The 12,840-nt window shown below is 45.0% G+C and overlaps 1 protein-coding gene across 1 annotated transcript; it reads left to right on the forward strand.

Annotated features, from left to right (window-relative positions):
• The first annotated feature begins 2,762 nt into the window (after window positions 1–2,762).
• On the forward strand, window positions 2,763–12,048 carry LOC127570726 (transmembrane protein 14C-like). Its single transcript, XM_052016516.1, has 4 exons — window positions 2,763–2,884; window positions 8,253–8,354; window positions 9,716–9,803; window positions 11,832–12,048. The coding sequence occupies exons 1-4, from the start codon at window positions 2,785–2,787 to the stop codon at window positions 11,887–11,889; spliced, it is 348 nt and encodes a 115-aa protein (XP_051872476.1). The 5' UTR covers window positions 2,763–2,784; the 3' UTR covers window positions 11,890–12,048.
• Window positions 12,049–12,840: the final 792 nt, after the last annotated feature.

Genomic DNA, 12,840 nt, shown 5'->3' on the forward strand with positions numbered 1-12,840 from the left:
ACAGCCTCACTGCCCTCTGCTTCATTCTCGACCAGAGACAGAACCAGTCCCCTTCCACTAACAGTCTCCTCCACCTGGCTGAACTTGTCCTCACCCTAAACAACTTTTCTTTCAATTTCTGTCACTTTCTACAGACCGAGGGTGTAGCCATGGGCACTCATGCGGGCCCCAGCTATGTCTGCCTCTTCGCTGGCTACGTTGAACAGTCTCGTTTCAAGCCTACTCTGGCCCCACTCCTCAACTCTTTCTCCTCTATATCGACAACTGCATTGGTGCCACCTCTTGTACCCGGGTGGAACGCAACAGTTTCTTAAATTACGCCACTAATTTTCACCTGGCTCTCCAATTCACTTGGACTATCTCTGATACCTCTCCTTTCTCGATCTCTCCATCTCAGGAGATTCTTTATCTACCATCATCTTCTACAAACCCACACTGACACCCACAGTTATGTTGATTACAGCTCTTCTCACCCTGTCTTTTGCAAGAACGCTATCCCTTTCAATTTCTCTGCCTCCACCACATTTGCTCCCACGATGAGACTTTCCACTCCAGGACATTTGAGATGTCCAATTTCTTTATTAACCATGGCTTCCCCCCTACTGTGGTCAAGAGAGTTTGCTACCGCACCCCTGCCATTTCCCGCACCTTTGATCTCACCCCCTCCCCTCCCAGACCCAACAGGGATAGGGTCCCCCTTGTCCTCACATTTCATCCTTTCATCCCACCAGCCTACGTATCCAACACATCATTCTCTGCCACTTCCACCATCTCCAACGGGACCCCACCCCTTTCAACCTTTTACAGGGACCACTCACTCTGCGACTCCCTAGTTCACTCCTCCCTCCCTCCCCACCCCCATCCCGCTCCCAACCCGGGGGCTTTCCACTGCCCCCACCATAGGTGTAACACCTGCCCCTGCACCACCTCCACCCAGGGACTCAAATAGGCCTTTCAGGTGAGGCAGAGATTTACCTGCACTTCCCCTAATATCATCTACTGCATTCGGTGCTCCAAGTGTGGCCTCCTCTACATTGGCGAGACCAAATGCAGACTCGATGACTGTTGCGTAGAATACCTACGCTCCATCCTTAATCGCAATCTGTATCTCCCCGTTGCCAGTCACTTCAACTCCCCCTCCCACTCCATCACTGATATGTCAGTCCTCTGCCTCCATGCCGAGAGAAGTCCAAACGCAAACTGGAGGAACAACACCTCATTTTCTGTTTTGGGACCCTAGAGCTTAATGGGTTGAACATTGAATTGTACTTTAAGTAAACAAACCCCAACCCCCCGCAATGCCTCTTCTTTTCCCTTTCTTAGCCTATCTTTTTTCTCCTTGCCATTTCTCTCTCTCTCTCTCTCTCTCCTTTTCCTCTCCTCCCTCTCCCCATGCTGCCTGCCCATCCCCAATGGATCTGCTCTCCCCTCCTCCCCCACACCTGCCTATCACTATCTCTTACCTGTATCTACCTATTACCACCTTGTGCCCACCCTTTTTTGTCCACCTATCACTGCTCTGTTTCCCCTTTTCCTATCTTCAGTCCTGCATAAGAGCCCTTACCTGAAACATTGACTGGATGTTGCCTGGCCTGCTGAGTTCCTCCAGCATCTTGTTTTTTCATCTAGATTCCAGCATCTGCAGTCCTTTGTTTCTCCAGATTCTACCACTCACCTACACAACAGGGGCAGTTTACTGTGGTCAATTAACTTACCAATCAGCATATCCTAGGGATATGGAAGGAAACTGGAGTACCTGGAGGAAACCCACACGGCTGTAGTGAGAAGGTGCAAATTCTACACACACAGCACCAGAAGTCAGGGATTGAACCGGGTTGCCAGAGCTGTGAGACAGCAGCTCTACTAGCTGTGCAACTGTGCTGCAGGAAGAATTTTATTTTGCATATTAACGTCCTCTGTTGTGATTGGAATCATAGAGTCCTATAGCATGGAAACAAGCCCTTTGGCCCAACTTCCCATACAAGCTAGTCCCATTTGCCTATGTTTGGCCCATATCCCTCTGAACCTTTCCTATCTAGGTATCTGTCTAAGTGCCTTTTAAATGTTGTTATTTAACCTCAACCACTTCCTCTGGCAGTTTATTCCATATTCAGACCACCCTCTGTGTGGAAGAAGTTGTCCCTCAGGTTCCTATTAAATCCCTCTCACCTTAAACACATGCTTCCTAGTTCTTGATTTCCCATCCCTCGGAAGAAGACTGTGTGCATTCACCCCATCTATGCCCCTGATAATTTTATACATCTCTGTAAGGTCATCCCTCATTTTCCAATGCATGAAGTCTCAGCCTGCTCAACCTCTCTTGGTTCCTGTTCATAAAAGTAATTCTAACACAATATATTCAAGTAGGGACATAAACCCAACTTTGTTGCTCTTGAGAGGATGGTGAAGAAGCTACGTTAGTGTACCGTTTGGTGGGAAGGTCTTCCAATTGTTACCCAATTCCATGAGACTTGTTCGCACATGTACAGGGCCCTTACCCTTCCACACAGTGGAAGTTAGGGACTGACTTTACATCTTGTTTGTCTTCATCACCTTGTTTGTGTTCTTTATGATTGATGCAAGTTTGTTCCTTAATCTGACTGCTCTTTATCGAGTCTTTAATTACAAAACAAGTTGATGTAAAATATTTCATATGTCCAGAAGGCTTGTCAATTTAAGAGTTTTTATTTCCCCCAGATTACCCAAACCAATTACAAGAGCCAGAGCAGCGAACTGCGCCTGCGCTACGCCTCCAGCCAGCGCACTCTCTGCCCGCTGTTGCGCATGCTCAGACTGGCGCAGAGAGCCATGGCGGTGGACTGGCTGGGCTTTGGTTACGCAGCCTTGGTGGCGTCGGGCGGGCTGCTGGGCTATGTCAGGGCCGGTGAGAGCCTCGGGGACCGGGAGAGACATGGTCGGGGCGCCGGGGAATCTCCTGCGAGAAGTATCGTTGGGGGGGGGGGGGGGGGTGAGTGAGGGAGCTGCCCTCTCCCCGCTGTGTCAGTGCGAGGGAGCTCCCTTCTCCCCGCTGTGTCAGAGTGAGGGAGCTCCCCTCTCCCCGCTGTGTGCCTGTCAGAGTGAGGGAGCTCCCCTCTCCCCGCTGTGTGCCTGTCAGAGTGAGGGAGCTCCCCTCTCCCCGCTGTGTGCCTGTGTCAGAGTGAGGGAGCTCCCCTCTCCCCGCTGTGTGCCTGTGTCAGAGTGAGGGAGCTCCCCTCTCCCCGCTGTGTGCCTGTGTCAGAGTGAGGGAGCTCCCCTCTCCCCGCTGTGTCAGAGTGAGGGAGCTCCCCTCTCCCCGCTGTGTCAGAGTGAGGGAGCTCCCCTCTCCCCGCTATTGTCCCTGTGTCAGTGTGAGGGAGCTCCCTTCTCCCTGCTGTGTCCCTGCGTCAGTGAGTGAGGGAGCTCCCCTCTCCCTGCGTCAGTGAGTGAGGGAGCTCCCCTCTCCCCGCTGTGTCCCTGTGTCAGAGGGAGCTCCCCTCTCCCCCGCTGTGTCCCTGTGTCAGAGGGAGCTCCCCTCTCCCCCGCTGTGTCCCTGTGTCAGTGTGCGAGGGAGCTCCCCTCTCCCCGCTGTGTCCCTGTGTCAGAGGGAGCTCCCCCTCCCCCGCTGTGTCCCTGTGTCAGTGAGCGAGGGAGCTCCCCTCTCCCTGCTGTGTCAGTGCGAGGGAGCTCCCCCTTCCCGCTGTGTCAGAGCGAGGGAGCTCCCCTCTCCCCGCTGTGTCAGAGCGAGGGAGCTCCCCTCTCCCCGCTGTGTCAGAGCGAGGGAGCTCCCCTCTCCCCGCTGTGTCAGAGCGAGGGAGCTCCCCTCTCCCCGCTGTGTCAGAGCGAGGGAGCTCCCCTCTCCCCGCTGTGTCAGAGCGAGGGAGCTCCCCTCTCCCCGCTGTGTCAGAGCGAGGGAGCTCCCCTCTCCCCGCTGTGTCAGAGCGAGGGAGCTCCCCTCTCCCCGCTGTGTCAGAGCGAGGGAGCTCCCCTCTCCCCATCCCGTGTCCCAGCATCAGTGAGCGAGGGAGCTCCCCTCTCCCCACTGTGTGTCTCTGTCCGGCAATGAGTGAGCTGTCCTCATCCTGGCCTCATGTCTGTCAGTGAGTGAGCAAATTTCTTTCTATCCTGCCTCTTTTCATCATTGAGTTACACGTCTCATTTTTCAAGCTCACTTTAAGTTAAGAATTCTTTTGGGAGAAGTTGTTCAAATTGTCTTTTTAACTTATTCTATATTGTGCATTAACCTTTGGTAACGTTATGGCATTGTATTATTCAGATTGATTAATAACTCCTGTGTTTTGAGCTGTTGCCATTAATTTGGTGTTGCATATATCTTATTTCTGCCTGTTGTAAAATTTGTTTTGCCTCCTGTATAAAAGCATTTTAAAATTTATTTTCAATTTGAAAGCAGCATTCCTGACATCTGAGTTTAACTTTTGTAGAGGTGTGCAAGAGTTGGTGCTCAGTGCTGTTTTCTGATGGCAAGAAAACTATTGCTAACTGGGCACACAAATTTGCAATTCTCCAACGTATTAATAAGTCTGCTAACATGAAGGTAAAAGTCCTGTTGGTTGTTTAGATCTCAGGCTGAAGAGCCTGTTTCTCCACCACCTATTTTCAGATGTCTGGCAACAACAATTTAAATAAAATAACCCTTAGAATAAACCAGTCATGAAATAAATCATATTAGATTTTAAGGATGCCAATATAAATTTATCAGATTTCAGCATTAGAGAGATCAGCATGGTTTATGTTTACAATAGAAGGAGCTAATTGCTACAGGATTGTCTAATGCTGGTTTTAATTTTGGGCAATTTTTTAATGATTATCTGGTCTTTATAAACAAGGAAAGCTCCAGCTCAGTTTAGGTGAGATCAGCAGTAGCAGTATTTGGCAAGCCTCTGTGGTAGGCTATAAAGTGGCCATTGCACATCATTGATTTATCTTCTCTCTTGCTCAGTGAAATGTTGAGGATCAGTTTTGAGAGGGTTGGAGGTTCATTTCCTTGCTCACCACAGTGTCCAAAATGGTGGTGCATCTTGCACAATGTTGCACAACTCGGGACTGCAGGTGAAAGCCTCGTCTACAAATGAGGACACAATTATTTTTTAATTAATTTCTGGGCAGCATGAATGCCTAAGTGCCCAGAGAAGGTGGTGGTGAGCCACCACATTGAACGGCTTCTGTCCTGGTGAATGTGCTCCCACAGTGCTGTTGTGGGGGGATTTCCAGGATTTGGACTCAGCAGCAGTGAAGGAAATGCAGTATATTTCCTATTCAAGTCTGAGGTGGTGGTGTTCCCTTTGCATTTGCCGCCCATGTCCTCCTCAGTGATAGAAGTGCTGTTTCAGTAAGCTGGGTGAGCAATTGCAGAATATTTTGTCAGTGATACACACTGCTGCTGTGGTGCACCAGTGATATTGGATGAGACGCCATGTCAAGTGGATCCCCTTGTTCTAGATAGTGTAGTGGAGCTTGAATATTGTTGGAGCTATACTCATGCAGGCAAGCAAAGGCAAGCATACTCCTGACATGTGCCTTGTAGGTGGTGGAAAAACCTTGCAGTTGAGTCACTTACTGCAGGATACCAAGTCTCTTACCTACTCTTATGGCCATAGGATTTTGGTAGATGACATCTTGGTTGTGTTTCTGGTCAAGTGATGAACATCAGGATGTTCATGTTGGGGCATTTGGTGGCAATGTCACTGAATGTTCAAATAAATTGGACACTTGCTGAAATTGTCACCTCTTTACCCTTGTATTGCAAAGCTTCATCTGTGGTGAAATAAGCTTAAAATCCTGTAGTGTCTCCACCACCCTTGTATTAACTAGTCCTCGAACCATTGATCATTTGAGGCGTACTTTGGAGTCTATGAGGCTCTCCCAAAGACTGGCCTGCCCATGTGGAGGGCCTGATAATGTCGTCGGGAGATGAACCTGTAGGTTGGGCGTTGTCTGATGGCTCAACAGTGAGAAGTAGCTGCAAGTAACAGCGAGTTCCCACTTCCATGTCCCCTTTCACTATGGACCCTTCCCTCGTTGGTGCCACATCACTCTTGTCACTTTTGTAGATCAAACAGGTGATTATCAATCTTTGGAAATCAAAGAGCTGCAGATGCTGGAAAGCAGAAATAAAAACAGAAAATGCTGGAAACAGTCAGCGGGTCAGAGCTGATGAAGGGTCAGTGGCCTGAAACTTAATTCTGTTTTTCTTTCTACTGATACTATCTAACTTGCTGAATGTTACCAGCATTTGGTTTTATTTATGTGACAATCAGTGACAAGTTGCAAGGCACCAGGTAGGTGCCTGCCTGCCATCCTATTTTGTAGCGCAACAGGTAAAATTAACTTCTAAGCTGCAGGACATTAGACAGCAGCGACCTTTCCCTCAATGTCAGCAAGGCAAAAGAACGGGTCATTGACTACAGGGAGAGGGTCGGTGCACACGCTCCTGTTTACGTCAGTTGCACTGAGGTTGAGAAGGTTGAGAGCTTCAAGTTTCTAGGAGTGAACATCACCAATAGCTTCTGCTGGTCCAACTAGGTATAGGCCACAGCCAAGAAAGTGCACCAGTGCCTCCTACTTCCTCAGGAGGCTAAAGAAATTTGGCATGACCCCTTTAACCCTCACCAATTTTTATAGATGCACCATAGAGAGCATCCTATGCAGATGCATCACGGCTTGGTATGGCAACTGCTCTGCCTGACACCGTAAGAAACTGCAGAGCTCAGAACATCACGGAAACCAGCCTCCTCTCCATGGAATCTGTTTACACTTCTCACTGCCTTGGTAAAGCAGGCAACAGAATCAAAGACCCCACCCACCCTGGACATTCTCTCTCCCCACCCCACTGGGCAGAAAATATAAAAGCCTGAAAGCACGAACCACCCAGCTCAAGGACAGCTTCTATCCTGTTGTCATAAGACTATTGATCGGTCCCTTAGTACAATAAGATGGACTCTATCTCGTTATGGCCATGCACCTTATTGTCTGCCTGCTTTCTCTGTAACTGTAGCACTTTATTCTGTATTCTGTTACTATGTTCCCTTGTACTACCTCAATGCAGTGATGTGATGAAATGATCTGTATGGATGGTACGCAAAACAAAGTTTTTCATTGTACCACGGTACATATACAATAATAAACCAATTTACCAATCGTGGACCCATGTTTGAATCTTGTCCCTAGGCTGTCTCTTCCCACAACTGGTTTTCTTGCAGTTTCCTGCTCCACCGATGCACCTGTGATCATGCTGGAGTCCTCCATTACAGAGATAATGCGTGGCATGTTAGTCAGCACCTGGCCACGTTCTGAAGAACCTCAACAATAACAATAACTCTTGAGGCTTAACGTGTCTAGTTGAGTTAAAGAAAGAGGGGTCTGCCTGATGTGGACCCTATAGATATTGTGGAGACCAGTGCTCAGTTCTGAGTTTTGAAACATCAGGTGTAAACTCATGCGCCCACTGGAGTACTTGTGTATGTGCATGGCCACGTGTGCTGTAATGGTCCAATATATGAAAGGATAGGTCTTCTGAATCATCCTTGTGGATTTGCTGTGACACTCATTAAATGTGTGAAGCCCATGAAGTGGAAAGATGGATGTGGTTTTGTCACAGTCATGGTAATTGTCATATTTGTACTTCTCATGGTTCAGGCATTGATGAAGTGAACTCAGCATTTGGGTGCTACAGCTGTTTGTTTTTCAGTCACCAGTTATCTGTGAGGTCCCCCCCTCTCACAGACCACTCGGTAATCGTCACAGGTGGCAGCCTTGGACCTGTGGTGCATCTCTCAGTTAAAACGGGTGGGAATGATCTGCTAGTGACTGTAAGTGAAGTCTTCTGTGGTCATCGTCCATTTGCTGAGGGTGACTGCATCACGTTTCTGTAAGGATTGTGGTGAGTGATGCCTATATGGAACTGATGAAATGGTTCGTGAGGCCTGGGTACTGCCTGAGTTGGTGGGAATGGGGATTAATGGAGAGGGGGTTGGAGCTGAAGCAGCAAATGTACTTGCTTTTTCCAGCTTGGTTAGTTCATTGAACTGTTCCCTGCACTGCATCCATCACCAGATTATAATTTGTTTATTTTCTCGGATACACCCAAACAGAACCTCCTGGATCCAGTTTTTCTTGTGTCCACTTCATCTTGAAAAGTATCACCTTGCATTTGACTGATGTGTTATCATGTTCTGAAGTGCATTCCCTGTTGTTCTATAACAAAACACAGCAGTGTTACCTTAACAAAGATTAATCTATTGTTTATTTTGCTTCAGGTAGCGTGCCTTCCTTAGCAGCTGGCCTGCTGTTTGGGAGCGCAGCAGGGTTTGGTGCCTATCAGATCACTCAAAACCCCAAAAACATATGGCTGTCTCTGAGTGAGTATTCTGACTGTATTTCTTGTGAAGGTATTTGTATATTGGGCTTGCCTTTTTTGTTAAAGACCCTCTTCTGGTATTCACAGGTTCTGTATTTTCATTGTATTCAATTGTAATTGACGACATACTTTAAATGTTTGCTTCCTTTGTATAGTGCCACTCTTTCTGCAGTTGGATATACTATCAGTTGCTCTAAAACCAAAGCTGTGATCCTCAAAAAAACAGAATCCTTCTATCTTATTTGTTGATTTATTGTGTTTCAATGTGTTTGATCTGTTGGTTTGGAAATGACTGTTTTCTCATTGGTGAATAGATGCTTAATCAAAACAAGATCTGTTTGTTTAAGAACTTGAGATCATAGAACCAACCATATGGTACAGAATGAGGCCCACTGAATTCATGCTGACTATCGAGCACCCATCCAACCCTACCTAATTGCATTTTATGATATTTGCCGCTTAATGGGAATGTGAATTTAAACTTCAGTAAGAGCAATTGTGATTTCAACTTTGAGGGATAATTACAGTAAAATTACGATAATCCAGCACCCTTAGTTCTTTGCTGCTGGACTAATAGATTTTCTGGACAATTGGATGTTACGCGTATCAATACACCAAGATGCTTTTACTTTTTTTTTAGATGCTACACAGTAGTGTAATAAATGTTTCAGTGAACCAAGTATGTTTAAATGGGGCTCCGGTGAGTTTAGAGGGAGTGCAGGAAACAGGGCAACAGTGAGTTTAGAGGGGAGCATGGAAGCTGGCACCTGGTGAGTTTAGAGAGAGTGTGGGAACCAGGGCCCCAGAGAACTTAAAGCCAGTATGGCAAACGTAATCCTGGTAAGTCGAAAAGGAGCATGGGAGCAAGAACCATGTAGGCCAGATGTCAAACTCTCAGGACTTCAGAACAAAAGGATAATAGATTATCAGAGTTTTACTGTACATGGAATTTTTCACTGTTCCTTCCAAGCACCACAATGTCAGTAATGATGCTGTAAACTGTATTGTAATCTCAATCGCAGATTAATTTAAAATTTAGCAGCAATTAAACTAATGCAAAATGAGTGGAGAGAAACTGTTCCTTAGTTGTTTGCATTTGAAACTTGTAAAGCTGTAAATAACTACATGTTTATTCTCCTGTCCCTGGTTGTGAGCTGTAGTCAGTCTTTGATATGTAAAGGACTGACGAGTCCTTGACTAGCTTCTCATGTACTTGAGCTGATGAAATGATATTTGGTCTGTTTAGAACATCAGTTATTTTTGATGGGACTGTTTCATGAATGGGTAACTCTGGCAAAGGTTGACAAATATCTCTGGTTTTATATTTCCCACTCAGTTGATTTGTGCCTTTTTATATTCAAGTTGTTTCGGGGGCACTGACTGGAATAATGGGAATGAGATTCTACAATTCAAGAAAATTCATGCCGGCTGGTTTAGTCGCAGGAGTAAGGTAATCTGGACCACGGTGTGTTCCCAAGTGATTGTATTGCTGAGGAGATTAAAGAAAATCAGACTTGCTGTGGTAACTGCATTTTAAATATGAGCTGAAAAAAATTGTGGAAGCATAAAGAACAAAATTCTGCCCCTTATAGCTAGAAATAGCTGCATTCTCACTGCGTTCACAGCTTCCATCTACTTCTCTAACCACTTTATATCATTTCTAATGCTCTTCCCTAATGAGTTATTCCACACCTCAATCACACCTCTGGATAGAAAAAAAATCCTCTAACTGCCCAGGCTATTAGGATAATGTCGGCACTTTCACTTGAATGAAAGGCCCCATCCAGGGACCTGAATGTGTCTGTGCTGGCGTTTCAAATGGCAGTATTTGGAGTCCATTTGTGGGGGTGAGATGTCTGCCTTCTTGGAAGGAAGTAAAAGATCACAATCACATGATTCTTTTTGAAGAAGAGCAGGAGAATTCTCATTGGTGTCCTAGGCAATATTCATTCCCCAATAAACAATTGAAAAGCATTAAAATGACCAGGTTCCACTGCTCTTTGTAGAATCTTGTACACAAATTTGTTGCCACAATTTCTGCATCACAGTTTTGACTAAACTTTACAAAGCGTGGTGGCTCTGGAGAGCTTTGTGGGTGCCCCAAGGCCATGAAAGGTACAAAATAAATGCAAGTCTTTTTTTCCTAACTCCCATTTTTATTGTAGGATCCAGTGTAGGACTGAAACTAAGAATGTTCTGCCTTATATGGCAGGCTTATCTACAACCTGTACAAATTCCCAGAGGAACATTGTTTTATTTGAAAAAAAGTGAGTGGAGTCAAAGGAGAAGCTGATCTAAACGATCTTAAAATGCCAAACCATGTCTTCAAGAATATTTCTAATCCACAGTTTTTTTCCCCTACTGAATAAAATGTGGTGATGGCCAAGTATTTTATTCCATTTAATTAAAAAGCTTGGACTTTCCATTTCTTGATGGATGTCATTTTGGAAGCATGCTTCAAGTAGCAATGGTTGCTGCATATTTTAGGTGCTTTCTCTGCCCAGCTTAAGGTTGATTCTTTCCTAGTATTTGTTTTAGAACAGAAGACTGAATTCCATTTTTAGTGGACCTGTTGGAATCACAATGGGTAAATTTTAGCTTTATCACTGGCACTAGTCTGGTGGGGCATCAACCACCATTGAGGATTCACCTGACTTTCATGCATTTGAAATGAAAGGGATAAAACTCATAAGGATCCAGTGGGTGATCAGACTGAACTTCACCGGTGGCTAAAGTCCCTGAAGACTGGAAGGTGGCTAATGTTGTTCCATTGTTTAAGAAAGGAAGTAAGGACAAGCCAGGGAACTACTGGCCAGTCAGCCTGACATCAGTCGTGGGGAAGTAGCTGCTCCATCTTGGGGATGATGGTGAAAATGACCCTTAGTGTATTTGCATTATATTACAGTCTGCAATTAGAGAAACTAAGTTAAAACAAATAAAACTCCAGATGCTGGAATCTGAAACAAAAACAGAAATGCTGTTAGAACTCGGCCAGTCAGGCAGCATATGTGGGAATAAAAATGAATCAACATTTCCTCAGAACAAATTTGAAACTCCACAAATCTGTACTGAGTAATTGTAAAGACTGTCAATCAATAACCTATAGTAATATCACATAGACTAAGATTAAAACAATGTAGTGCTCATCAGATTTTTGCCAAAGTGTTAATGCAGTTAGAATAATTTTAAAACCAAAACACTTGAGAAGCATATCCTTTTAATAATGAAGTGTATTATCTTTAGGGTGTATGCCGAGCTGCATCCTTCATGTCGTGTTTAATAATTCGCCATCAGATTTCTGAATGGTCCATGAACACTACCTCGTTATTCCTTTTTTGTATTATCTATTTATTTTTGTAACTTAGTACAGTGCAAAGACATAAAATTACTGCTGCCGCAAAACAACAAATTTCATGCCATATAAGTCGGTGATGATAAATCTGATTCTGACTCTGAATTCTTGTATCTTCCCCCACAGCATTCTAATGGTTGGAAGACTTGGACTAAAAATGTTGGAAAAACCCCATGAATCATGAACCTTAACCTTTTTAACCATGGAGTTTTATATAAAAAGTGCCTGGAATCACAGGTAGCTTCTGATCTTTATCATGCATTCCTATAAGATGAAAGTACACTGAACTGAAGTTGAACCTGTAAGAGATGTAACTCGCTCTAATAAATCACCTGATTCAAAATTGTTTTGGTAGCTCTCACATTTGATTTTTACTAACTTTTCTCCTATATCTATGGAAAAATATTGTAGCAACTTTTTTTTTTAAAAAAGGGTATTTTTTACAAATTGATTGCTGTAAACCAGTAGAGATGGAACTACTGTGGGTGCAACCTCAGGTTTTCCAATGGCCGTGTGGTAGAAGAGCAGCAGCATACATCAGGAGAGGAGGAGAAACAAATGGGAACAACTGCAGAGTAGGTGCCACAGTCAAGTTAGCATCAGAGCCTGTGAAGGCAAAGTTAAATCAACCTAATGTACTGTATAATGTTAATTGTAGTTGGTTATCCTTGATTTCATGAGTGATGACACTAGGAACGTTGTGCTTGCCTAGCAACATTGGGACATTATCCCATTGTGAAAAGCGCTGTGTGAGTCTTTGATTGAGAAATAATCACCATATAAATGGTAAATGAGAAATAATTAAGTTTGTAGTCTTATTTCGAGTCATAGAGCCACACAGGACAGAGACAGGCCCTTCAGCCCACCGAGTTCATTGCTGACTATCAAACACCCATTTACACTAAACCCATTTTATTTTTCCCACATTCCTATCAACTCCCCCCAGATTCCACCAGTCAGTTACACAGTAGGAGCAATTTACAGTGGCCAATTAACCTACCAACCTGCATGTCTTTTGGTTGTGGGAGGAAACTGGAGCACTGGAGGAAACCCACGGGGAGTACGTGCAAACTCCACGTGGACGGTACTGGATGTCAGGACTGAACCTGGGTCATTGGAACTGTGAGGCAGCAAC

The sequence above is a fragment of the Pristis pectinata genome, chromosome 5 (genome assembly GCF_009764475.1).
Source record: "Pristis pectinata isolate sPriPec2 chromosome 5, sPriPec2.1.pri, whole genome shotgun sequence".
NCBI lineage: Eukaryota > Metazoa > Chordata > Chondrichthyes > Rhinopristiformes > Pristidae > Pristis > Pristis pectinata.